The 26,350-nt window shown below is 36.7% G+C and overlaps 1 protein-coding gene across 16 annotated transcripts in view; it reads right to left on the reverse strand.

Moving 5' to 3' along the window:
* Nucleotides 1–26,350, reverse strand: part of COBLL1 (cordon-bleu WH2 repeat protein like 1) — a 213,727-nt gene that overhangs the window by 30,235 nt on the left and 157,142 nt on the right. For 2 of the 16 annotated variants that reach the window (XM_054679083.1, XM_054679081.1), the window contains one exon: nucleotides 8,386–8,821. The exons of 9 other annotated variants lie outside the window; for them this stretch is intronic. In XM_054679083.1, the coding sequence (XP_054535058.1) occupies nucleotides 8,813–8,821 (9 nt within the window). In that variant the 3' untranslated portion in view covers nucleotides 8,386–8,812. Of the gene's footprint in view, nucleotides 1–8,385; nucleotides 8,822–9,268; nucleotides 11,358–18,246; nucleotides 21,482–26,350 lie in introns of those variants that run through there. 5 more of the 16 variants (XM_054679080.1, XM_016949957.3, XR_008546620.1 and 2 more) reach the window with 4 other exon arrangements.

A 26,350-nucleotide genomic window follows, 5' to 3' on the forward strand; every position in this document is an offset into this window, starting at 1 on the left:
ACCTTGTTGAGGCTGAAGGAATTCAAAATCCTAATCATTTTAGGGATGGAATTTAGATCTGCCTCATCCTAGCATGGAAAAGTGAAACAGCTAATTAAATTATTTCCTGTGGTCACCTGGAACAAATCCTACTACCCTGTAGTTGTCACATGCTGTGTGGTTGCCAAGACAGGCTGCGTGTAGGTGCCCCAGTCACCAGTCCTAGTCTTTGAGTCAGACCAGTTTAGGTACTAGATATGTGAATGAACAAGCTTTCAGATGCTTCCAGCCCACAGTCATTGAGTCATCCCCGGCTTCGAGACTTCCTAACTGAGGTCACAGACATCATGGAGCAAAGATAAATTGTCTCCCACTCCAATTCCTTACCTACAGAATCCATGATTAGAATAAAGTGATTGTTTTAAAACACAAAGCTGTGGGTTAATTTTTTATGCAACAACAATAACTAGGACAGGAACCTACACCAATTCAGCTGTTAAGGCACTGGTTAGACAGCCAGGCACTTGAAAATAGTGAACTCGGAGCATTGTGGAGGAAGTTTAGGGAAAGGGTATGCTGAAGGGGTATGACCCTTTATAGTGAGCCCAGAACGAGAATATATTTCTTGGAAAGTTATATATTCACCACAAAGCCTCTAGTGTGAATAAGGTGACCCACTCAGTAGACATAGGTCACCCTTCTTTCTCAGAAAATTCCAGTGGACTCAAGAACCACATGTTCATCATGGAAGGAATGAAGGTTATTCATGGTTTCAACAACATGGAGTTCTTACCAATGGTAATATGGCTACGGTCTTTACAAATGATCCTTTTTTTTTTTTTTTTTTTTTGCAGTTGCAAGATTTGATAGAGTGAAATAGAGTGAAAACAGAGCTCCCATACAAAGGGAGGGGACCCAAAGGGGGTTGCTGTTCCCGGCTTGAATGCCTGGGTTTATATCCCAATCATTGTCCCTCCCGCTGTGCTCTCAGGCAACAGGTGATTGGCTATTTCTTTACCTCCTGTTGTTGCCTAATTAGCATTTTAGTGAGCTCTCCTTACTATCTGATTGGTCATGTGTGAGTTAAGTTGTAAGCCCCGTGTTTAAAGATGGAAGCGGTCACCTTCCCAGCTAGGCTTAGGGATTCTTAGTCGGCCTAGGAAATCCAGCTAGTCCTGTCTCTCAGTCCCCCCTCTCAACAGGAAAACCCAAGTGCTTTTGGGGAGGTTGGCCGAAGACCGCTCTAACTGCTTCCTGTTGAACTGGGGCATAGTAGGGGTGGTGCGGTTGAGATTTCCTTGGGAAGGGTGCCTTCAATGTCATTAACATCAGAGCATGGGCTAGCAGGCCGGTCCAGGAGTCCACGGTAGATCTTAGTCATGGACTGCATCTGGGGCTCCATTTGAAGAATGATTTGTGGTTTTACAGCTTTGATTCTGGAAGAGACAAACTTAACAAGGAGGTTAAAGATATAGGGATTGAAATGTATGGCCTGCAGTGCAGGGGATTATTTCTTTGGCACACTTCACAGGCCCTGACTATCTGCCTGATAGTTTTGAAAAGGCCTGGTCCAGTAAATAATAATTTGGCCATCTGATGGGTGCTATCAATGCCTAAGTGAAAGATTTGGTGAAGGGTTTTAAGTAATTTCCATTGGTTAGCTGCAGGCAAAAGTACTTTTCCTTCTTTGGTGGCTAGCCATCCTGAGGGGAGAAAACTATGTCCTCATGAGGTTCCCCAATCTATTTCTCCTGCTGAGCATTGGGGCTTGGTTTCCTGGAGGGGATTACCCCATACTAGGGGTCCTTCTATAAGCATTTCTAATGGAGGGTCCTGCCTTGTGGCTCTTTTGGCTTCAATATCTGCTTGACAGTTCCCTTCTATTTCCCTTTCCCTTCCTTTCTGATGACCCCAGCAGTGTAAGACTGCCACCTCTTTAGGTTTCTGTACAGCCAATAATAATCTCCTAATGGCTTCCTGATGTTTGACAGGTGTTCCCTCGAAATTAAGAATCCCCTTTCTCTCCATATTGCTGCATGGGCATGGAGGACTAGGTAAGCATACCTAGAGTCTGTATATATATTTACTCTTTTTCCTTCTCCTAATTCTAGTGCCCGAGTGACGGCTATTAGTTTGCCAGCTGAGCACTAGTTCCTGGAGTGAGGGGATTACTTTAAAGTATTCCATTATCACTGACCACTGCATACCCCGCTTTTTGAAGTCCTTTTTCCACAAAGGAACTTCCATCAGTATACAAGTTGAGGTCAGGATCAGTTAAGGGAAACACTAAAAGGTCCCCTCGAGTGGCATAGGTTTGAGCAATTACTTGTTGACAGTTATGTTCTATCTTTTCTTCATTGTCTGGAAGAAATGTGGCTGGGTTAAGAGTTGCACAAGTGCGCAGTCGCAGCACTGGCCCTTCAAGTAACAGAGCCTGATGTTTAAGTAAATGGTTGTCTGACAGCTACAAGTCTCCTTTAGCAGTGAGTATGCCGTTCACATCATGAGATGTCCACACAGTAAGATCTCTTCCCTGTATTATTGTAACTCCATTTTCTAATAGCAGTAGACCATCATAAGTCCTTATAAGCATTATACCTAGAAGGACCAAAGAACTATTTGGTGTCAGGTTGTCCGGAGTGGGCAACTGCCATCTTTTAGGGAATAAGGAGTGAGTAGCAGAAATCTTTCCTTCTTGCAATAAATATTTATTCTGGATTTTTTTTCTTTTATTGATCATTTTTCTCTGTCCTTGCTCTATCTATAGATTGTCTACCATATGCAAGGGCATGGTATCCCACACAAAGTTGCTTCAGTTTAAAGGAAATAACTTTATAGAGAAACAAAGCAATGAGCTAATGTTCAAGGGATTTGTGGGTATTGCATACTCCATGAAAACTCAGATGAGCTTCATTCAGAGTCAATAGCTTGCAAATTTGAGGTGCTGTCCTGCAGAATACAGTTTATGTTCTGAATAAGTGACTACCACATGGCATTCTTTTACCCCCTTAGCTAAAATATATGCATCTGGAGTCCTAGGACTGGAAACTGGGATGCAAGCCTTTGAGATTACACTTATTGACACATTCTAATTGTCTGCTTTCTGTCCTTTTGATTTTGGACTCTGATAGCATAGCACCAAGAAAAGGGGAATTCTCTACCAAGAGACACAGTAATATTGCATTGATTTGGAAATTAAGGCTGTACGAGTTTGGAGTTTTAATGCCGTAAGTAAACAGGGAAATAAAAAGATTGTCACTGTTGTTAATGTGTTATTGTGTTTTCTTGTTCCTCTTGGGGGAAAGTAGAGTTATTGCTATACTTGGGGATTGGGAGAAAGTGTCAACGAAATTATACTGCAACCTGATTCAGGAGGGCCACGAGGGGTTCAGATCCCTCACTCTGACCCAGTGAGATTCAAACTGAAGGCAAAGGAAGTGAAGTAGAGGAGGAGACTCATAAAGTTCCATTGAGGCCTCAGCTGAAAAACAAGCCCAGTAGTACACTACCTATGTTCCTTTTGGTGTATTATACTCATACTGTGTTGCTTTGTTATTAATGGTTTCTGTCAATTTGTAACCAAGAGTTGACTGGTAGTTTCCTAATTGGTTGTTGACTCATTTTTCTGGAAAATGATACAAAAAGCAGCAGACATCTAATTTTAAGTTCATATGTAACTGGAATCATATGAATTTGCATCCATTTTAACTAAATTACATTACATACAGCAATCATAGCTCTTGAATAATACTACATTTTAGGTAAGTGTGCATATAAAACATTACAAAATGGGTTTGATTGAAACATTTAATCAAATAGTGATTTAAACCCTAATGGGACTCTCATTTCCTGGATTTTATAGTTATAGAGACTGTACCTGTGAAGTTATTGATTTTAGATAGTATTTTTTTCTGATTCAAAACATTTATATCTCAGCTTAACATAAAATCTTTCATGTGCCAAACATAAAAATTACATTTCAACTAGTTTCTACCGTGAAATTGAACTCCTTTCTTAAATATTCTGTATAATAAAAGTAATGGAGTTTGGGAGGAGAACATTACTCTTTAGTATATTACATTCAGTACCTTATTATTGGGGGAAAGAGTGTCAAAGTTTAAGAATTAATCATTTTTGGAGACTCTATAACTCATTATGATAGTTATATATTAAGAAATAAATATTGTGAGTTTAAAAAAATGATAACCAGCTATGGGATGGAAATAAGCATTTTATGAGTATTAAAATTATTTGCCACATGACAGGAAAATGAATCCTTGAAGGATACAAGCTTTGGCTCATACAAAGAAGAAACTATAATGATTTGGGGTTGAAGTCTTTCACAATAAATTGATAGTTATGTAAGAATAGTATTTTACTTTGTTTATAGAGCAATTTATCATAGAAAAGTGTTTAATTAAGACTGTAAAATGATTTACCACTGACATTTTAAGCATTTCCAAACATTTCCACATAAATTAAACATGATGTAATTGAGTGGTAGATTAAGCAATGTTCCACTGTTGATTCATGTGGAAATCACAGAAGTTCACTGATTACTATCTTTCCAGTGTGTATTAATGTAGATGTCATAGGTATTTTCATGAGAATCACACTTCAATGTGCCATTTTAAATATTGAAATAGAGTTTTCAAAATGTCATAATCTTTTGCAGATCCATAAACTGTTTGGAATTTAATTTATAAGTAAGTACTATAGTATTAGGATTACTTCAAGTAAAGCCATATATTTAACTTAAGGCATATTTAATTATTTGTGTTTTTCAACAAATAAGTTATTTCTTGTTAAGAAGTAATTTTTTTATGGTTATTCATTTTTGATTCTAGCATAAAAATAATTTTGGCAATAGGCTGTTTCTTAATTCTGCTCTTTTGAGCTTCCTAATAATCACACAAATTATTCACTCTTGTTTTTAAATTCATATCCAGATATGCATCAAAAGGAACTTAAGGCAGGTTACTGATATTGTTTTTAATATAGAGAAATTCAAAATGTTTTGAATTGAGAGTATTTTTAAACAAGGTAAAGGAAAAAATAAGTATGGAAAAGTTAGATGGAGCCGGAAGTCGAGTTAACATCTGAAAAACATACACTTGCTAGTGATGAGCTGCAAATTTGGCTTCAGGCTCTCCAGCAGCCAGATATTCCTTAAATAGCTTGGGTCTGTCTTCTCACAGAAGCCAAAAACTTGTCTGAATGACCTTGAGGCTACTCAGCCTTGCTTAGTAAAGCATAAGATTACAAGTAGACCTTGCTTCACACAAGAGATTTGTTACCAAGAAACTGTGTGGAAATGGAAATTTTGCACATGGAATCATATTATAAATGCACTAATGAAGGAATCATAAATGGCTCCTTTCAAAGAAAACCTACAAGTACTCCCTGTGTAACATGGAACTAATAAACTTAACTTCTGTTATGCATTTAGCATTTTTAATGTTGGATTTTCTGAAGAGTCAGTGATATCATTTCAATATATGTCCCTGCCAAATCTCATGTTGAAATGTAATGCCTAGTGTTGGAGGTGGGGCCTAGTGGGAGATGTTTGGATCATGGGAGTGGCTTTCTCATTAACGGTTTACCATTATCCCTTTGGTGCTGGGTTAGCATTATCCCTTTGGTGCTGTCCTCATCATAGTGACTGAACTCTTGGGAGATCTGGTTGACTAAAAGTGTGTGACAACTCCCCTCACATTCTCTCTCTTGCTCCTGTTCTGGCCACGTGACATGCCTGCCCCCATCTTGCCTTCCGCCATAAGTCAAAGCTCCCTGAGACCTCCCCAGAAGTTAAGCAGATGCTGGCACCATGCTTGTACAGCCTGCAGAATGATGAGTCAATTAAATCTCTTTTCTTTATAAATTACCCTGCCTTGGGTATTTCTTTATAGCAATGCAAGAACAGCCTAATACAGTCAGTATAATATCATGGCAACATCCTTTCATCTCAGTTTCATGGTAGTAGACATATTAAATGTATGCATTGGACTTTTCAGGGCAGGGTTTTAGTCAATATGTAAAAACTTCTAATTTCCATTTTGTTTTGTTTTATCATGTTTTATTGCCTTCGTTTAATATTCTGAGGGCATAGGGCAACCTGCACATTTAAATTTCTTTCTTCAATGCACATACATTTGAAAATGTAAATAAAGGTAGCTATAGCTATAATCCAACATATCCCTAATATTCACCAGTTATTGTCTACCACAATAAATTCTAAATATTGAGCCATGAATCATTTAAAATATCTTTATTTTTTTAAAGTCCTTTTTGAATGCTTGTTCACTGTTGGTAGGAATGTAAATTAGTTTAGCCACTGTGGAAAGCAGTTTGGAGGTTTCTCAAGTATTTAAAAATAGAACTACAATTCACCCCAGCACTCCCATTACTGCATATGTACCCAAAGGAAAATAAATTGTTCTACCAACAACTATGCAACAGAATTCACCACAGCAAAGACATGGGATCAACCTGGGTGCTCATTGATGCTGGATTGGATAAAGAATATGTGGTACATATACACCATGGAATACTTCACAGCCACAAAAAAGAATGAAATCAGGCCCTTTGCAGAAACATGGATGCCCCTGGAGGCCATTATCCTAAGCAAATTAGCACAGGAACAGAAAATCAAATATTGCATGTTTTCACTTATAAGTGGAGCTAAATCTTGGGTACCCATAGACATAAGGATGGGAACACTAGATACTGGGAACACCAAATTAGAGAAGTGAGAAAGCAAGGACTAAAAAACTTCCTATTGAGTACTATGTTCACTATTTGTGTGACAAGATAAATGGAAGCCCAAACTTCACACAGTATACCGTTGTAACAGATCTGCATATGTACCCTCTGATCTAAAATAAAATTGAAATTAAAAATAAATGAAAATAAGCTTTAAAATCCTTTTTGCTTTTACTAAAATGTATAATCTTATACTTAAAATAAAAACAATCAGAGTTATTGGAGACTTTATACCTAGAAGAGGCTTCACAGATGAAGTGACAGCTTCCCATTTTGCAGAAAAGCCTATAATGCAGAGAGGGTAAGGTTTTGCTTCCTGTTCTATCCCACTGAGTATTGTTAAATGAAGTCCTATGTATTTGCACACTATTCCCTGATGACACTGCTCAAGCAGTCACCTATGATGGTTAAAGTATAGATAAGCACTAACATGTCATCTATGAAAACAAGGGAGTCATCCCATGGTGTTACATTACCATTTGGAGAGCCATAATTTTCTTTCCTAATAGCTAGTATTTTCAGATGTTAAAAGACACAAATCAAAGAATAGAGTCACATTAGAGTCATTGCCTATATTTGAGACTTCATGACAAAATGAAAAGTTCAATATTATATTTCTTACATTGAAAAGTACTTTAGGGCAATGATCTACTTGGGAAAGAAAGTATTTCCATATGAATAACTCAAAAAATAAATCAACAGCCACACAAAATGAGGGATAATCAGTCATTGCAGACAAAGTCAATGAATACCTGGCTAGTTTACTCCAACATGATTAAAATATATAAGTACTATTCAACCGTAAGACTAAACTGTATAAACTAAGTGACAAAACTTTTAATATCAGGTGAGGAAGAATGGTTAATTTCTTCATAAGGCGTCTATTTATATTGAATAAATAAAAAGAAATTAAAAGCATTTTCTCTATTTACAACAGAGCATTTGAATACAAGATGAGAATAACGAGAAGATGTTCTTAGTGACACAAAACCATGGTCATTTAGTTCTCCTGATAAATTATTTAACCAAATAAAGTGCTGTTTAAGAGCTGGCATTGAGTTAACCTTTATGTCCAAAACTGAAAAATGAAAGTGTGGCTAGTTAGCCAGGGTGCCTTTAAAAAATACACAAAACAGGGTGAAAGAAAAAGTACACGAGAGAATCAACAAATAGAAATGAAAGGTTAAATGGTCATATCAAGATGGCAGATAAAGGAAAACAAAAGTGGGTTGGGCACAGTGGCTCACGCCTGTAATCCTAGAACTTTGGGAGGCCAAGGCGAGCAGATCACTTGAGGTCAGGAGTTCGAGATCAGCCTGGCCAACATGGCAAAACGCCATCTCTATTAAAAATACAAAAATTAGCCAGGTGTGGTGGCGGGCGCCTGTAATTCCAGCTGCTCAGGAGGCTGAGACATGAGAATCATTTGAACCCAGGGACAGAGGTTGCAGTGAGCCGAAATCGCACCACTGCACTCCAGACTGGGGTGACAGAGCAAGATTCTGTGTCAAAAAAAAAAAAAAAAAAAAAAAAAGAACGAAAGAATGACTAGCTACTGAAAAGGGAGCCTGAAATTCATGTTGATGGTCACGAAAAACAGTCAGTAACAGGAAAGAGTAACATAAGTGTCTACTGTAGTTTAAAAAAAAAAAAAAAGACATGGCATAATTTTTGAAGTGAAATCTTACTTCAAAAAGATTGAAAACCCTACCCCAGAAATTTATTATCAATCTTTTCTAAAATGGCTAATTTGGAAAGAAAAAAGTTACATAGTTGATATTCCTGTTTTAACACCACTGCTGCTATTTATTCAATATTACCTACCATAAGCTGGATGGTAGCTATTTTTTAATTAAATTAATTCAAATGTTGTTTGAGAAATGCAAAATAATTAATAAATGAGCTAAATAAAGGGAGGAAGAGTATGTGGGTTTTTTGGCATTAGAAGAGTATGTCAGTTTTCCTCTTCTCACCTCCAGCAACCATAACTATTTAACCAAACACATAAAAAACTGCAGACCTTACCATTTGCCTTCAAGGAGAATGGGTACGTTTCAGGTTTACAGATGCATTATCCATCCTAGTGAGAAAACAGATTGAGAGTGCTAGTGTTCTACTTTAGAATGATGATAGTTAACAATAGTATATTATATAGTTTCAAATAGCTAGAATAATATTGAATGTTCCTAACAAAAATAAATAAATGTTTGAGATGATGTGTGATACATATAATTAAGCTGATTGATCACTATATAGTTTATGTATTGAAACATCACTATGTACCCCATAGATATGTATAATTATTATACGTCAATTAGAAAATAAAATAAAACTCTAAACATGAAGTATAGTTATACCTCAGAGATACTGCAGGTTCCATTCTAGACCACTACAATATAATAAATATTGCAATTAAGCAAGTCACACAAATTTTTTGGTTGCCCAGTACATATAAAAGTTATGGACACACTATACTATAGTCTAGTAATTGTGCAATAACATTATGTCTAAAAAACAATGTACATACCTTAAAAATACTATATTGCTAAAAAATGCTAACGATCATCTGAATCTTCAGTAAGTCGTAATGTTTTTGCTAGTAGAAGGTCTTGCCTCAATGTTGATGGATGCTGATAAATCAAGATGGTGTTTGCTGGAGGCTGAGGTGGTTCTGGTAATTTCTTAAAATAATATACCAGTGAAGCTTGCCACACTAACGAACTCTTCCTTTCACAAAAGATTTATCTGTAGCATGCAATGCTGTTTGATAACATTTTACCCACAGTAGGACTTCTTTCAAAATTTGAGTCAGTCTTCTCAAAACCTGCCGATGCTTTTTCAACTAAGTTTGTGTAATATCTAAATCCTTTGTTGTCATTTCCATCTCAAAAAAACACTTTCTTTGCTCTTCCATAAGAAGCAACTCCTCAACTGTTCAAGTTTTCTCATGAGATTGTGGCAATCCAGTCACATCTTCAGGCTCCACTTCTAATTCTAGCTCTCTTGTTATTTCTACCACATCTGCTGTGATTTCCTCTACTGGAGTCTTGAACCCTTCCAAGTCATCCATGAGGGTTGGAATCAACTTCTTCCAAACTCTTTTTAATGTTGCTGTTTTTACTTCTTCCCATGAATCACAAATGTTCTTAATGGCATCTAGAATGGTGAATCTTTTCCAGAAGGTTTTTACTTTCCTCGGATCCATCAGAAGAATAACTATGTAAGGTATAGCCCCACAAAATGTATTTCTTAAATAATAAGATATTTATTTAATATTATATGTTAAATATTAATCTCTTTATATATCTTCAACAGAGGTCCTGGGTGACTAGGTGCATTATCAATGAAAAGTAATATTTTGAAATGGGTCTTTTTTTCTAAGCAATTGATGTCAACGGTGGGCTTAAAATATTCAGTAATCCGTGCTGTAAACAGAGGTGCTGTCATCCATGCTTTGGTGTTTTGAGCACAGGCACAGTAGATATAGCATAATTATGAAGGACGCTCATATTTTTTGGAATGCTAAATGAGCATTGGTTTCAACTTAAAGTCACCAGTTCCATTAGCCCCTAACAAGAGAGTCAGCCTGTTCACTGAAGCTTTGAAGCCATTCATTGACTTCTCTCTAGCTATAAAAGTCCTAGATGGCATTTTCTTCCAAGAGAAGGCTGTTTTGTCTATGTTAAAAATCTGTTATTTAGTGTAGCCCCGCCTTCATCAATGATCTAATCTAGATCTTCTGCATAGCTTGCTGCAGCTTCTACATCAGCACTTGCTGCTTCACTTTACACTTTTCTGTTACAGAGACAGCTTCTTTTGTTAAACCTTGTGAACTAACCTCTCCTAGCTTCACATTTTTCTTCTATAGCTTCATCTCTCTCAGCCTTCATAGAATTGAGGAAGAGAGTTAGGATGTTGCTCTGGATTAGGTTTTGGCTCAAGGGTATGTTGTGGCTGCTTTGGTCTTCTAGCCAGACCACTAAACTGTCTCCATATCAGCAATAAGGCTGCTTTGCTTTCTTATCATTCATGTGTTCACTGGAGTAGCACTTTTCATTTCCTTTACGATCTTTTCATTTGCATTCACAACTTGGCTGTTTGGTATAATAAGCCTGTCTCGGCTTTTTTTTTTTTTGAGATGGAGTCTCACTCTATCGCCCAGGCTGGAGGGCAGTGGCGTGAGCTCAGCTCACTGCAACCTCTGTTATTTTCCAGTTTCTCTGTTATTTTCCAGTTTCTCTGTTATTTTCCAGTTCATGATTGTCCTGCCTCAGCCTCCCAAGTAGCTGGGACTACAGGCATGCACCACCACTCCCTGCTAACTTTTGTATTTTTTGTAGAGGTGGGGTTTCACCATGTTGGCCAGGCTGGTCATGAACTCCGGACCTCAGGTGATCTACCCGCCTTGGCCTCCCAAAGTGCTGAGATTACAGGTGTGAGCCACTACGCCCAGCCTGTCTCGGCTTTTGACATGCCTTCCTCACTAAACTTAATCATTCCTAGCTTTTGGTTCAAAGTGAGAGCCTTTAACTCTTTCTTTCACTTGAACACTTAGAGGCCACTGTAGGGTTAATTGGCCTAGTTTCAATATGTTGCGTCTCAGGAAATAGGGAGGCCTGAGGAGACAAGAGAGATGGGGGAATGGCTGGTTGTTGGAGCAGTCAGAACACATACAACATTTCTCAGTTGTTTTACATTTTACAATTACAAAAGTGTGACACAAGGACATGAAGTGAGCACATGCTGTTGGAAAAATTGCACTAATCAAATTACCTGATGCAGGGTTGCCACTAACCTTCAATTTGTAAAAAATCCAATGTTTGTGAAGTGCAATTAAGCAAAGCACAGTGAAATGAGGTATGCCTGTATATTTAGTGCCCTGCTTTTTAACTTTTCCTTTTTCTCTGTTATTTTCTCGTTCATGATTATAATTATTTGAAGGAGCAAAACATTCTGTCGATGTTTATTTATCTACTTGTCTATTGTTGAACCATCAGTTTGCTCCTTGGGTTTCATTTATAATTAACACTTCATTTGAGTTCTGCCTGAATTTATATACTTTTTTCTTTTTAATTATTGCCTTAGGATAAATTCCCAGGAATGGGAGAACGTGTGCCAAGTGGTATGAACGGTATGAACAGTTACAGTACATTTACAGTACACTTCATAAGTGTTGCTAAATTGTTTTCTAACAGGAATGTACCAATTTATCCTGTCCTTAGCAATAGCTGAACATAGTAGTTTTTCCCCCAAAAGTTGACAGCAATTATTGTTTATCATTCGTTCGTCTTGTGTTTTTAGATACTTTTGTTCTCTTTTTTTCCTCATTATCCGAAAGGGAAGAGTTGATGAACTCAGAGAGCATAGGATTTTTAACTTAGTTTGGAATGAATGAGGAATCTTGTTTTCATTCAATAGCCTTTGTTACATCCACTGAATGAAATATTATGCAGGAATAAATAAGGACAAACATGAATGCTACCTGGTAATATAAAAAAACACATTCTGATTGCTTCTCAGCCTTTTGGCTGAGATCAAGTGTAAAAACACATTCTGGAATTCAATTCAAAGGAAAAGGGAGACTTATAGGGTTTGGCTTGTCCACTTATGTTTCCAAACCAATGCCATATGAGAGACAACCGTGTATACTCAGCCTTGTTTTATGCCAAAGACTTTCTTGCAACATGGTCTGTTTCCAAGAGTAATACACATCTATTTTTCCAAGAACACTGCTTGCTGCCCAACCACTTCTAGCTACCCACAAAGTTCAGAAGAAATGGACTGAATGTGAAGCCCTGTAACTTTGCTGGATGTACCCAATTGGGAACACTGCAAAACATTCTTTCTAAAAGGATAGGCCATCTATCTAATTCTTTTCTTGGTACATATCTATCTGGTTCAATTGATTCCATTCACATCCCAGTTTTGCCACTTCACTGTGAAAATTTGCATGTGGCTTAACCTTTGACTCAGTTTACTCATCTGTAAATGGGAATAATAATAATGTTTCTCATACGTCTGTTGTAAGGATTAAATAAGTTATGATATTACAGTATCTGGGATCACACAGTAAAGCATTAAGTACATTGTCTTTTTGTTGTTGTTGTTACGTGAGAAACCTGACTTTCTGTATTGCACCAACTCCAAATGCCCAAGTCAAAATAGCTTGCTAGTGACTGTCATTGCCGCTCCTTGAACTGTTATTTTTCCATTGAAAATATAATACAGGTAATAAAGATCATCATAACAGCAGCTGACATGATTGAAAGCTTATTCTGTACCACATTCAGTATTGAGTGTTTTATATGCATTTTCTTATTAATCTTCACAAGCACTCTATAAAGTTGGTACCAGTTTTCAGATGCAGTGACAGATGCTTAGAGAACCTAAATAACTTGCAAAGACTGACCAGTAAGTGGAAGAATTTGAACTTGAAAGCAGTCCTTCCCATCAGAATATATGTAGAAAAAGAGAAAAAAAAGTGCATAAATATTATCAGTGGTTGTTTCTGGATCATAAAATTAGGAGTGATGTTTTAATTATCTCTACATCTATCTTTTATATGTATAAGAACATATTTCTCTGATAATAAGTTTTTTCAATCTATTCCAAATAATGAAGATAATAGCATTTCTAGCTAACAATGAATAATAGCAATCTTATTGCTCACTCTTGTGAATTAAAAAGTAGTCTATCTTTGAATCAGTCTCTTTATCCTTTGCACAAAGAAGTTCTGTTATGGCTTTCTAAAAATGAATACAGTGTTTTAGAACCTGAATTCCATCTACTTTTACTTAGCAAAAATGTAACATGTGCAGATTTTTAAAAATTCAAGTTAAAACCCAACATCAGTTTTAAGTTGGGATGAGAAGGTCTCCTTGCCTTTGCCCCTGATGTCCCTGTGGGAAATTTCCCCCCACGAGCCTGCATGGTGATCAGCAACAGAGAAGAGAGGCCAAATGGAAGCAGAAACCAAGGCTAGTGACACGCTCAGAAGAGGAAAGTTTGTCCCACACTCAATTACTTCTCAGAACTCATGAGGAATGGAGAAGAAAGAAAAGCAATGGTGGCAGATCAGATTCATGGTCAATTGACATTTATTCTAGTGCCCGCCAAGTCCTGGGTGCTTTCACCAGTATTATCTCATTTCATTCTTCAAGAACAATGTAAAATAGGCGTTATTAGTCTCACTTCACAGGTAAGGGCAATGAAGTCCAGGCATCAAGCAGTATTCTGAAACCCATAGAGATGATAAAACAGTAGACAAGGGATTAGAACTCTGGTTTGCAAACCTCTTACTCCTTTCTGTATATAATGCTGCCAACACCTTCATCACTCCCAATTCTCAGAAGTAAAGGGCATGCAGTAATCTATTATTAGAACCATTATATATGAGAAAGTATCTATAAATTAGAATACTATAACAAAAAATAATTAGTAAATAAAGAAGTATGGTTCTACTTGCACACCAGTTCTACACTTCCTTTTTTGTTTTTTTGTTTTTTTTTAATGTAAGAACCTATTATTTGATGACATGTTTCTGCTCAGGATAGTGTTTGCTAAGTCTGTGGTCCTTGCTATGAAGTGCAAGGCAAAATTTCATTTAGCGGTTCATAACAGATTTTATGTGCAAAAACAAATAGACTCATAATATTAGTTTAACTAGAACCACAATCCACAACAGACTTGCTAATTATTCTCTCCTCTGAGGTCTCTGGTAAGGTGATAACCAGTTCCATGACCCATCCCTAAGGCTCTCATCATCTTTGACATTTCTGTCAATTTATTATTTTTGATATCTGTCAACATAGAGATTAAACAGAGGAGAATGTGGATTCATATTGCTTCCAGAGCTTTATGAGGATAAGGATATTTAGACAATGGAATCGGTTACTGAAGCACGTTATGAAGATTTTTTTTTTTTTTCCAAGAGGCTGAGCTGTCATTTACTTGGAATGGCTTAGGACAGTTCTGACTGGAGGCAGGAGTATGGACTCATTAACCTCCTAGCCCTGTAACTCTGTCAATCTCAATTCTCACCACAGTTTCAATCAGATACGGCTGCCTCTAGTTTCATTCTGGTTGGTTTAGTGTGGTTGTGTGTGCTCATGCAATTTTCTGTATTGCAGGGGAAAGAAAGTATCTTCAATATGTGTCTATATCTGTGCATGAGGCAGTGTGTATGGTGAGTCTTTCCTTACCAAAAGTCTCAGCATAAAATGTATTGATAGAGGTGTACGCTGGTATATAGGAAAGTACCCTGTGACAAATATAGTTGATTCTTTTTATTTCTCTTTGCATATAGATGAACACACAGCTGCAGTGCTCTCAGGAGGCCTAGGAGTTGACTTAGTCCAAAGGAATGACTGTGCTATTTTTGCACTTTCCCTCACATTATTTCTCAAGGCTTGAGGGAATTTAAATGTGACTTACTTGGCAATGACAAGTGTCTGTCCCTTCAGCGCCTCCTGAATGAGATCATTTACACAAATCACTTCACCATAGCTCATTGTATTTTTCATAGACAAATAGTATCACTTAAATAGAATCTAGATTTCAAGAAAGGAGAGGGTTTTTTTCTTCTTCCCTTAAAAATGACTTTGTAAAAAATGTCACTATGAAATTCACAATATTGGTGTGATGATTCATTATAATATATGTTTTCTGGAAGAGACAGGGATATTTCAGAACACCTTAGTATCACAGATAAAAGACTTGAGGCTCTGAGAAGCGAAGTAACTTGGATAAGGTCTCCTAGTAAATTGGTACATCCCCAGGCCCATAACCCAGATTTCTGGTTTCCTGGTCCAGACTGCACCCTCCCTGCATTGTGTAACTGCAGCCCCACACACTCTTGAATAAAACTGATTCTAGCAAAAACAACAATAATTTAAAAATTGCCTTCAATTAAATGTTACTGAACTTTTCTCTTGAAATATAATTTTGGAAAAAGCAATTGTCTTTATAAGTATACATAATTCATGTCTGTTATTCCTTGATTCTTATGAGAATTTTCTTATTACTGAAATAGTGAAATTTGTCTGTTCTCTTGTTAAAATCTATTAAAATGGAAAAAAGTAATAAAGCTTAAAATACATAATAAATATAAAGTCAGAGAACATGACCAGACTTATTCACCTCTATGGAAAGAATAAGAAAGGCGCAATGGAGAGGGGGGCATTAGTTAGAGGCATAGTACTTTATATTGCGGGTACTTGGTGAATGTTTTTAAGCTCGATCAGTAAGGCTGGGCGCGGTGGCTAGGCCAGGCGCGGTGGCTCACGCATGTAATCCCAGCACTTTGGGAGGCTGAGGCGGGCACATCACTTGAGATCAGGAGCTTGAGACCACCCTGGCCAACATGGTGAAACCTTAAAAATACAAAAATTAGCCAGGTGTGGTGGCGCATGTTTGTAATCTTAGCTACTAGGGAGGTTGAGGCATGAGAATCACTTGAACCCAGGAGCGGAGGTTGTAGTGAGCTGAGATCGGGCCACTGCACTGCAGCCTGGGTGACAGAGACTCTGTTTCAAAAAAATAAAAATAAAAATAAATAAATAAACTCAGTGAATTCACTTCACAGGAATTTCCAAGTTTGTAAGCCACTTTTACAAGTACTATGAAAGAGTTCTGTGCTTATATATTTGTGTATTGTTTATGGCAGAATATGTTTAAATGGAAATGAAAACAACTTTGGGCAAATTAAACCTAACCAAATTTTTAAAAAATATCTCTTTAGAAACTTGAGAGAATTCTACAATTACATCAAGAATGAAGCTGGCTATTGTCATATTATTATGCTATAAATACTATTGAGTACCTCTATTATAAGATTTGTAGGAAGGTAGAATTGGTATTTCTAATGGTCTATGCCTCATTTAGTCAAGCTAAAATATAAAATTTACTATCTTTTTGTTTTTTGTTGTTGTTGTTGTTTGTTTTCAGACAGAGGCTCGTTCTGTCGCCAGTCTGGAGTGCAGTGGCGTAATCTTGGCTCATTGCAACCTCCACCTCCCAGATTCAAGTGATTCTCCTGCCTCAGCCTCCCGAGTAGCTGGAACTACAGGCACGCACCACCAGACCCAGCTAATTTTTGTATTTTTAGTTGAGATAGGGTTTCACCGTGTTGGCCAGGATGGCCTCGATCTCTTGACCTCGTGATCTGCCCACCTCGACCTCCCAAAGTGCTGGCATTACAGGCGTGAACCACTGCGCCCAGCCAAAATTTACTGTCTTATTCATGCATTCTTTCAACAAACATTTATTGCATGCCTAATATGACAGGCAATATGGAAGAATGAGGACTCTAGAGTCAAAATGCCTGGGTTCATGTTCTGGCTTTCTGTTTACTAGATATGTAATCTTGGATAACTTGTTCCTCAGCTTCCTCATTTATAAGATAGAGGTAATAATAATACCTACTGTTATTTTTTATTAAATGATTAACATCAATGAAGCATTTAGATGAAGATATGGTAAGGGCAAAAGCTCCTGTTGTTATGATGTGTTATGGATTGGGGATAGAGGGCAAACAAGATAGATATGGAGTCTACCCTCATGGGAAAAATTGGATAAGCAGCTTTTACACTACAATTATGTTAAGTGATAAAAGAAGGTATAGCATGAATAATATAACATAGTTCTAACATCTCTTTAAACATTCATGCGTAATTTTCTTCTGCTATTGCAACCAAGGGAAGCCACACAGTACACTGCTATTCCACATGTTGGTAACTGAGATTTGAAATCTTTGTTATTTCTACACTGAATCATACCCTTTTAAATGAAGCAAGTGAAATTTCATATCTGTGACATTGTGTTGGGCAGGCATCCTTGGAATAATTTCTCCATTTTATTCTTATTTCTTTATGACCACTTAAAAGTTTCAAGAAAACAATCTTAATTTCATTGTGCTACATTCCTTAAGGCACAAATCTTTGTGATGCTTCAGGGACCTTTGTCTTGATAAAGACAAGTACCTCAGAAAAAAAAAATGAGGAGACCAACAGCCAGTGTTTGTTGACGATGAGCTCAGTTGTTCTTCACATTGTGCAACAGATGGCATTGACAGACTGATGGTTGGGAAGGAGGAAACCAATTTCAAATACACCGTTGTCTCATACCAAAGCACCATGTCATAATTACATATTGATTTCCTTTCTTCTAATCCCACTGTCAGCCTTCTACAAGTGAGTTGATTTGGATAATCTGAAAAAATATTAACCAGATATCTCTCAACACACTTGTCATTTTGGCCCCATCTCAGATATCAAAGAGGCTTGAGGCACAGATTTTAAATTTATATTTAAATAAATATAGGCTTGTTCTGCAGACAGCTCATCTAGACAAGAATTTTAAAAAGAAAAGAAAGCTGCCAAAGAATCTTCAAGAAGTCAAACTCATTTCTCTGAGACTTTTCTTAAAAAATAAAATGATTTTTTAGGATTCCCCAAATGAGGATGGGACAAAAAGTGAGCCGAAAGTCCCAAGTTTGCTAAAAATGACTTACTTTATCTTTGGCATGTGTATTAAATGTCTTATCTTAAATTTAGACAAGGTTTTTGAGGTCTCTTCTAAAATACAGGGGTCATAAAAATGTTTTATTGCTTTTCTTTTCTTCCACAATGACATGGGTATTCTTTATGGTAGGAGAATAGAAAACTTGGGACTCACCCTTTAAATTGAAAGACAGATAACATAAGCACTGGCCACCTGCTGCCAAGCAAGGTGCGGTCCAGTACTGCTGTGGTTATATGGTGAACTGTGACAGCATTTCCATGGTGTGGTACTTGAGTGCACTAAAAATAGGCAACCGTGAACTATACTGCAGTTGAAGGACAAGATAAAAATAGGAAAGAAACCTGAAAAATAATTGTATAAATAGAGTACAGGGATTAACAACTCAACCCACAGGATTGAATTCCCTAAGAAGTTTTGCTATTTTTATTGAATGCAGTAAATAAACTAACATTTAAATATTTAAGAGAAATGTTTAGTATAGAAGTGTTTTCTGAATTTAAGAATGGTTGACATTCAAGCAGAGATAATGTATACCATAATTTTGAATAGAAGTTCTTTAATCTTTTTAACTGGGATGTGCCTTTATATCTTTTAATGGTACTCCTTTCACTAAACACACACATATAAACACACACACACACAACTTGGATAATATCTGTCAGCTATAAAAAATATAATTGATCTTGTAGATGTAGCTAAAACCTGACCTTTATTTGCAGAGTCTCAGCTTTGATCTTGTATTCAATTCCCAGAAAACAGTAAGGACTGGGAAGAGCCCAAAAAATGAAGGCATTCTATATCATTTGGCATAAATGTAGCCAATATAGAGATGGCATCAAATGGTTAAATATTCTTCATATTTCCTTAAAATGAAACATTTAAAATGCTGGTTTCAATAATTCTGGGATGGAAAATCTGTACCAGATTACCAACTCTTGGCCTCATATTTCAGTCCTCTCTCATTTTGCCTTCTGTATTTCCACCAAAAATGCCATCGATTCTTAACTCTGCTTTCCCGCCCCCCCCCCCTTTTTCTGCCACGAGTCTAGAGCCAGAATCCCATCAAAATCAGACTTGGATTTTGGCAAAGGATCATTAACTTCTGAATTTCTGGCCACTTCCAGCAGATTAATTTTATGATTATGTCACCTTTCTGCTCAAAACTTCATAGGATTACTTAGAGGAATTCTACACTCTCTAAACCTGCTATTCATTTTTAACAGTAATACATTAATTATGCATTTATTTTATTCAACCAATTTATATAATAAACATCTCTAAATCCACTGTCCAATTTATATCATAGAATAAATATCACTGATAACTTACCTATGTGTCCCTTGCCTAACCTAATCCTATCCCCCTTTCTCCCTCTCACAGGTAACCAATCTCCTAAATTTAATGTTTATCAAGCCTCCTTTTAAAAATCTCTTAGCAAACATATGTACATCTAATTTAATTTTATAAGAAGGTTATAATTTTATATGTTGCCTTCTGTGGCTTTCTTCAAAATTTTTGTCCTTGACATTTGCTTACTATTATTTATCTGTGCCCATCGGAACTTGGGCTGTTTCTTTCTTTCTTTTTTTTTTTTTTTTTTGCTATTACCAAAGCATCCAAAGTGTACTGCAAACATTCTTAACATGTCTTCTGGAAAATGTACCTACTTTGGTTTCTCTTGGGTAAATGCCTAAGAGTGAAACTGTTGAGTTTTAGGTTGTACTAGCAAAGGTACTGGCAGGAACAAGATCAAATTGTGTAATTGAGGAAAGTTTAAAAAAAGAACTATTGTGGGACAACAAAACATGCTAGGACTAGCAAGGGCAAGGATCCTTAAACATCCCTAGCCCTAACAAGGCACAAACAGGGAGCTATTACTTAATCTCAAAAGGGTAGCTGCAGCTTTAAAAGATTACTCAACAGAGCTCTAGCTTTCAGTAGAATTCAGTTAACAAACTGGCAGAGAAAGAGTTGATCTCACTAAGAACCTTGACCTGACTCTCTACCCTTCTCACAAATGTCTTGCCATGGTCTCTCATTGGCTGAACCAAATCAGAAGGCAGAATGCAAGGAAACCATTCATGATCCCCTTCCAAGAACACAGTGCAGGGTGGAGAGGGCTAAGATCTAGATCTAGAGAGATAAATGGATATATGCAAATGTTAGATATTATAGAATTCCCTCTTATTTTTCAAAGTGTTTGTACTAATTGATACTCCCACCAACAGTGGATAACATCATACTGGGCCATATCCTCTCCAACACTTAGTATTATTAGACTTCTGAATTTTTGTCAATAGGCTCAAATTGTTATCTCCTTGTAGTCTTGATTTGCATTCCCTCAGTTAACTGCTAACACTGAGCTATTCTTCGTGTTTGCTAGTTAGACACATTAACTCTTCTGTAAAATTTCCAGTCATATATTATGGAAATTAAGTCTATGCTGAAATTTACAGAGAAGAGCAAAGAGCAAGAATAGCCAAGACATTTCTGAAGGAGAAGAAAAACGAGCAACTTTTCTTCAAGATATAAAGGCTTATTATAAAGTTACAGTAATTAAGACAGTAATATTGGTGCAGTATACACATTTTGACCAATGGAACAGGAAAATAAAAGCCCCAAAATAGACTTAGGAATTTAGGGATCATCAAAAATGATGGAGATAATATGTCAGATCACTGAAGAAAGGCATGGTTATTTAACTAATACAGTTAAAAAATTTGACTATTCATATAGGGAGCAAGAAGAAAAAATGGATTGTTATCTGAAACCATACAAAAAACTTCAGATGAATTCAGACCTTAAATTTAAGAAGCAAAGCCTTAAAACTTTCAGAATAAAATACCAATGAATGCCCCTGTCTGACCTCAGGGTAGAAAAGGAATCCTTAAACATAATACAAAAAATCTTAACCATAACAGAAAATATTGATGCATTCAATTATGTTAATAAGAAATTTTCATTAAGACAATTTAAATAAACAATAAGCCACAAACATGAAGATAATATTTAAATTCATGTAACTAATAATGAGCTAGTATCAAGAACATATAAAGCACTTCTGAAAAAAGGCAAATGACCTAGTGGAAAAAGGGACAACTTACATTTCTAGCATAGTTTTCCTTTATGACCGTGTTTTATGAACCATCACTAGTCTATAATTCTTGGAGGACTAAAATTGTCTTAGCTGTCTTTGTTTCTTTATGACCCAGCACAGTGCCTGTTGGAAAGAAAATGGTCAACGCATGTTCATCAAATAAAGGAACAAACTTGTCACCCCAGAATAATGCAGACTGTTAATAAAACTCACCATATGCATGCCCTCAGAGTCTTTCCTCTTATATTCACATTACCAACTCCTATCCACCCCGTTTTGGAAGTCCAGATCACCAGTCCGTTTACATCATGTCTTCACAGCCTCTAGCATTTAGCAAATATTTCTCTGGGACATCTCATGCACTATTGGATTATGTTTCTCCACATTTCTGTTTGTCTCCTCTGACTTTGATTCTAGACTTCTCAAGAAGGCCATACTTCTCTAAAGCACCCTGCCTAGTAAAATTCTAGGAGGTGTCCCATATTTATAGGGGATGTGGTGCAACACCTCGTACAAATTACCAGCCATCCATCAGGTTTCAAAATGGCAGAATAAGTGGTCTTGGAGAAATACTGGTCACTTTCATTATGATTTTTCTCCGGTTTAGGCAACTGAGATAAGGTTACAAAGATTAGAAATGTAATTTATGAGGTACTCATTGCAAAGGAAAAAAAAACTTTTTGAAGATTGTTCAAGTACACAGTTACAATTGCAATAAGGCAGCAGAGTATAGCAGAAAAAAATGGGGCCATGGTATCAAATATGTCTTCAACCCCAGCACCACCCTAGGGTGCTCTGAACTTCATGAGTAAAATGTGATAAAAATCTACCTCAAGGGACATGTAGCAGAGTAAATGGTAGAGAAGTGGTATTTAAATTTCATTTTCCCTATTTCTCCCGTCCCTCTTAAAAATAATGCCGTGTTCCAAGAACAGAAAACCAAACACCGCATAAATGGGAGTTGAACAATGAGAACACATGGACACAGGGAAGGGGACATCATACACTGGGCCTCTCGGGGGGTGGGGGCGGGGGCTAGAGGAGGGATATCATTAAGAGAAATATCTAATGTAGATGATGGGTTGATGGGTGCAGCAAACTACCATGGCACATGTATACTGATGTAACAAACCTGCATGTTCTGCACATGTATCACAGAACTTAAAATATAAATATAAATAATAATAATAATAATAATACTGTGCTCCATCAGGTCTTGCAGTGTATGGTGTTTTTTAGTTAAAACTGAACCATAACACCCTTAATTAATTTTGCTAATAGTGAGATGCTTTTGCCAAATTCCTACTTGCCTCCAATCATCTATCCTGACTTGACTAACATTCTTAATGGGTGGAAGGAGAACAAATGGCCACAAATTAAATGTCTTTATCCATATGAATAGAGTGCAATCGGTCACTGTAACAGGAGTGTCTCAATAATTTACTTATTGACTTTATTATAATTTCAAACATGCAGACAAGTTAAAAATCATGTACAATATAACCCACATACCCACCACCTAGATTTAACAATTGTAACCGTCATAATAATAACGTAGAGAGTAATGATGACATTACCAAAATTTCCTAAGTATATTATTTTCTGATCCCTTGAAGGTATCCAAAACCCACCAACAGAAATCATCCAAAAAGTTTCTTCACTATGAACCCTTCAGTGAACTTTTCCCCATTCATAACATGGGGGCATCGCTGAGGGAGAACTACCAAGGAGCACACAGGGTGAGTTACTCTTTTCTGTAATGACGCCTCTTGGTTTCTTGACTTAGGGAGTCCTGGGCCTGCTCACTTCTATTACTCATATGGCAGATTCTGCTTCTTCCTTCTTTGTACACTTTCAGGTTTTCAATGAAATAGCACAGTTGCCAGATTTAGCTAAGAAAAATACAGGATGCCTAGTTAGCTTGAACGTCAGATAAACAATATAAAAATATAAGTATATCCCAAATATTGTATGGGATATGCTTATACTAAAAAAAAATTTTGTTGTTTATCCGAAGTTCAAATTTAACTGGGCATTCTGTATTTTATCTTGCAATCCTGTGAAATAGACAAATTTAATGACCTTCTGAAGGGGGTCTAGATGACTTTGACAGCTGGGCTCTCATGCTTCTAGGTCTGAAGACAAAATGAGAGAAAACTATAGAGAAAGGGAGAGAATATACTTTTGCACTACGACTAAGAAAAAAATATTTAGAATTGCTTTTAACTGGTTGGGAGCTAGACAGAAAGTCTGAGGTGTATTTGTGTTGGATTTAGTAAGTCATCTGTGAGATTCTGGAGGAAACAGTGTTGTGGAACTGAACAGACTGAATGAATTTATGATTAGGGTTAGAGTCACATGTGTATGGTTTGTTTAACAGGGTGTATTGCACCTATTGCCACATTAATGCTGTATATAAACCAACCACAAACCTTGGTGGTATTGCTGGGGTAAGCATTTATTGCTTACACATCAGAGTAAACTGGGGGCCTGGCTCTTAGGTGATCTAGGTTGGCCTCAGTTGGGAGCTCTGCTCCCTGCATCTCTCATCCTTTTCTTAGGACCATTCAGCTGTTTCAGAGATGTCTTTCTCACAGCAACATTTCAAATACAGTGAAAGCAAGCAGAAACACATGAACCTTTGAGGGCTGGTCTTAGAACTGGCACAGTGTCATTTTCACTTCATTCTGTTACTCTCAAAACCTGCTCCTATGGGTGGGAGAGGGGGCTCTGCCTCTTTAATGAGAGGAGCTGCAAAGTCACACAGCAAAAGGTATGGATGCAAGAGAGGGAAAGAACTGAGGCCATCACTGCTATCACAGCAAAAGGTATGGATGCAAGAGAGAGAAAGAATTGAGGCCATCACTATGCCTATCGCTATCGCAAGGCCTGGGCTGGAAACTAAGAATAAACTGGGGAGCAAAAAAGTTGCTTCTTTTTGAAAACTATACATTTGTTTGCAACTGTAGCATTTTTTTTCTTCTCCAAGAAAAGTAATTAGCAAGACTTACAAATGATTTTTTCCAGTTTGTGAAGCAGAGATGCCAACAGATCTCTACAAATTACCAGAATGTTCCACAACTCTTCTCAAAATACCTGTCAAAAAAGTTCTGAGCACATGGTGGCATTTTTTCCTTGTTGTAAACACAATGTATCTATATGAAGAGTCTAACATATTAAGGATGGAAATTTGCAGGAAAGTGGTAACATTTAAGAGAAAAGGAAAACCAACTGAAGATTCAGAACAAATAACTTCCTATTCTGGTATCCCTTGAAATCTAGCACCAGTTTCTTCATCATTTGCTACATTTAGTTATGGGGAAGAACAAATTAGTAATTGGATGTGGGACTCTGAGACTCCTCTGCTTCTGTGACCTTTGTAAAGTCGCAATCTTTGCACACCTTTTAAATATGTGGATCAAATAAAAATCTTGTTGTCAACTCTGAAATAGCAAATAAATAGGAGCTATTTTTACATCTAAAACCTCAGAAACCACTTTGACCCTGGAAATCTTCACTATGACCTCTAATTGCAAGTTCTTTTCTTTCAAGTCAGTTATCAAAATCAGTAGATTTTAAAAATGATGAGTTTGATTCTTAGTTCTTTGATACTTATTTTCTCTACTGGTAGTGGGTACAAACTAAACTGGAATTAGACACATACATAATTGTATCAATTGGGACGCTTTGGGTTTTAAGCACCTATAAGTAACTAAGTCTCAGGACAAAGATTGGTCTCATTTCAAGGACTTGGATAAGATGACAGAGTGTGTATGCTGTTGCCAGTGCCTAGTGGCCAAGGCCAGATCTGGCAGTTCATGAAGAGGTGAAATCGGAAGAAGGGTCACTCCTCAAAGGATAGGGAGTATATTAGGCAAATAATACCTGTTCACTAATAGTATTGACATCAGGTAACTTTAAAAGATGAATTGCCTGCCGTTTTTAAAATAAGGTTCATTTTTATTCATATTAATTCATTTTTCAGAAGAGAAAATGAAGCATAGAGAAAGTAATTTGCCCAAGATCCCATGACTCATAAGTGGCAGACTTGTGATCTGAACCCCAATCTCTTCACTCCAGCCAACATTATGTACCGCAGCAAGAAACAATAGAATGGCTAACAGAAATACGATCGATCTGTATGTGTAAAAAGAAAAGCTCTTCCAGAACACTGCTGGTATAAAAGGCAAGTTGTTACATAGTATTAGAGTGTGACCTCCTTTCATGTTAAGAAACACACACACACACACACACACACACACACACACAAAAGCCCCCAACAAACCTGCACATGTGTACTTCATATAAATACATCTATATAGGGCTTCATATCAAAATATTAACAGCTATCTTTGGAGAGGGGAGTGGGACGCTGGGGATGAAAAAGAATGTATTTTATACTCTATCATATATATGTAATCTGAATTATAATTTTAATATTATATAAATAAATAACTTGATTGGGGGAAAGAAGGAAAAGCAAAATGCCTAGATGCTAAAAATTATACATGAAAGTCAAAAGTTGGTTCTAGACCATTCCTGTATCTTCCTTGTGCTGTTATTTTAGGATATGATGAGTGAAAACTACTTGTCACAAATTTCTTTCCCCATTGACAGGATAGCACACATTCTCCTAAAATGGTGTCGATAAGGCGACTTTTCAGAACATACATGTATTAATGGTTTATATACATAGCCCCCTAAGTCCTATGTGACCTTTAAAACATTATTTTATTATAATTATAAACTACAAGTATACTAGAATCTAGAATATAATAAGCACTTGTTTTCAAACAGCAGTTTATAAAATACTACAAACACAATTGATGCCTCTTATAAATCTCAATTCAGTCTTTCTTGGTTCCCACAGGTAACCACCAGCAAATTTTTTCCCTACATATACAGCCATAATTTATAGTATCATTTTTTATATTTATACTTTATGTAACTAATTTCATAAAACATGACTTGTTCCACCACTCACTCTTGTCA

Source organism: Pan troglodytes, chromosome 13, assembly GCF_028858775.2.
Source record: "Pan troglodytes isolate AG18354 chromosome 13, NHGRI_mPanTro3-v2.0_pri, whole genome shotgun sequence".
Taxonomy (NCBI): Eukaryota; Metazoa; Chordata; class Mammalia; order Primates; family Hominidae; genus Pan; species Pan troglodytes.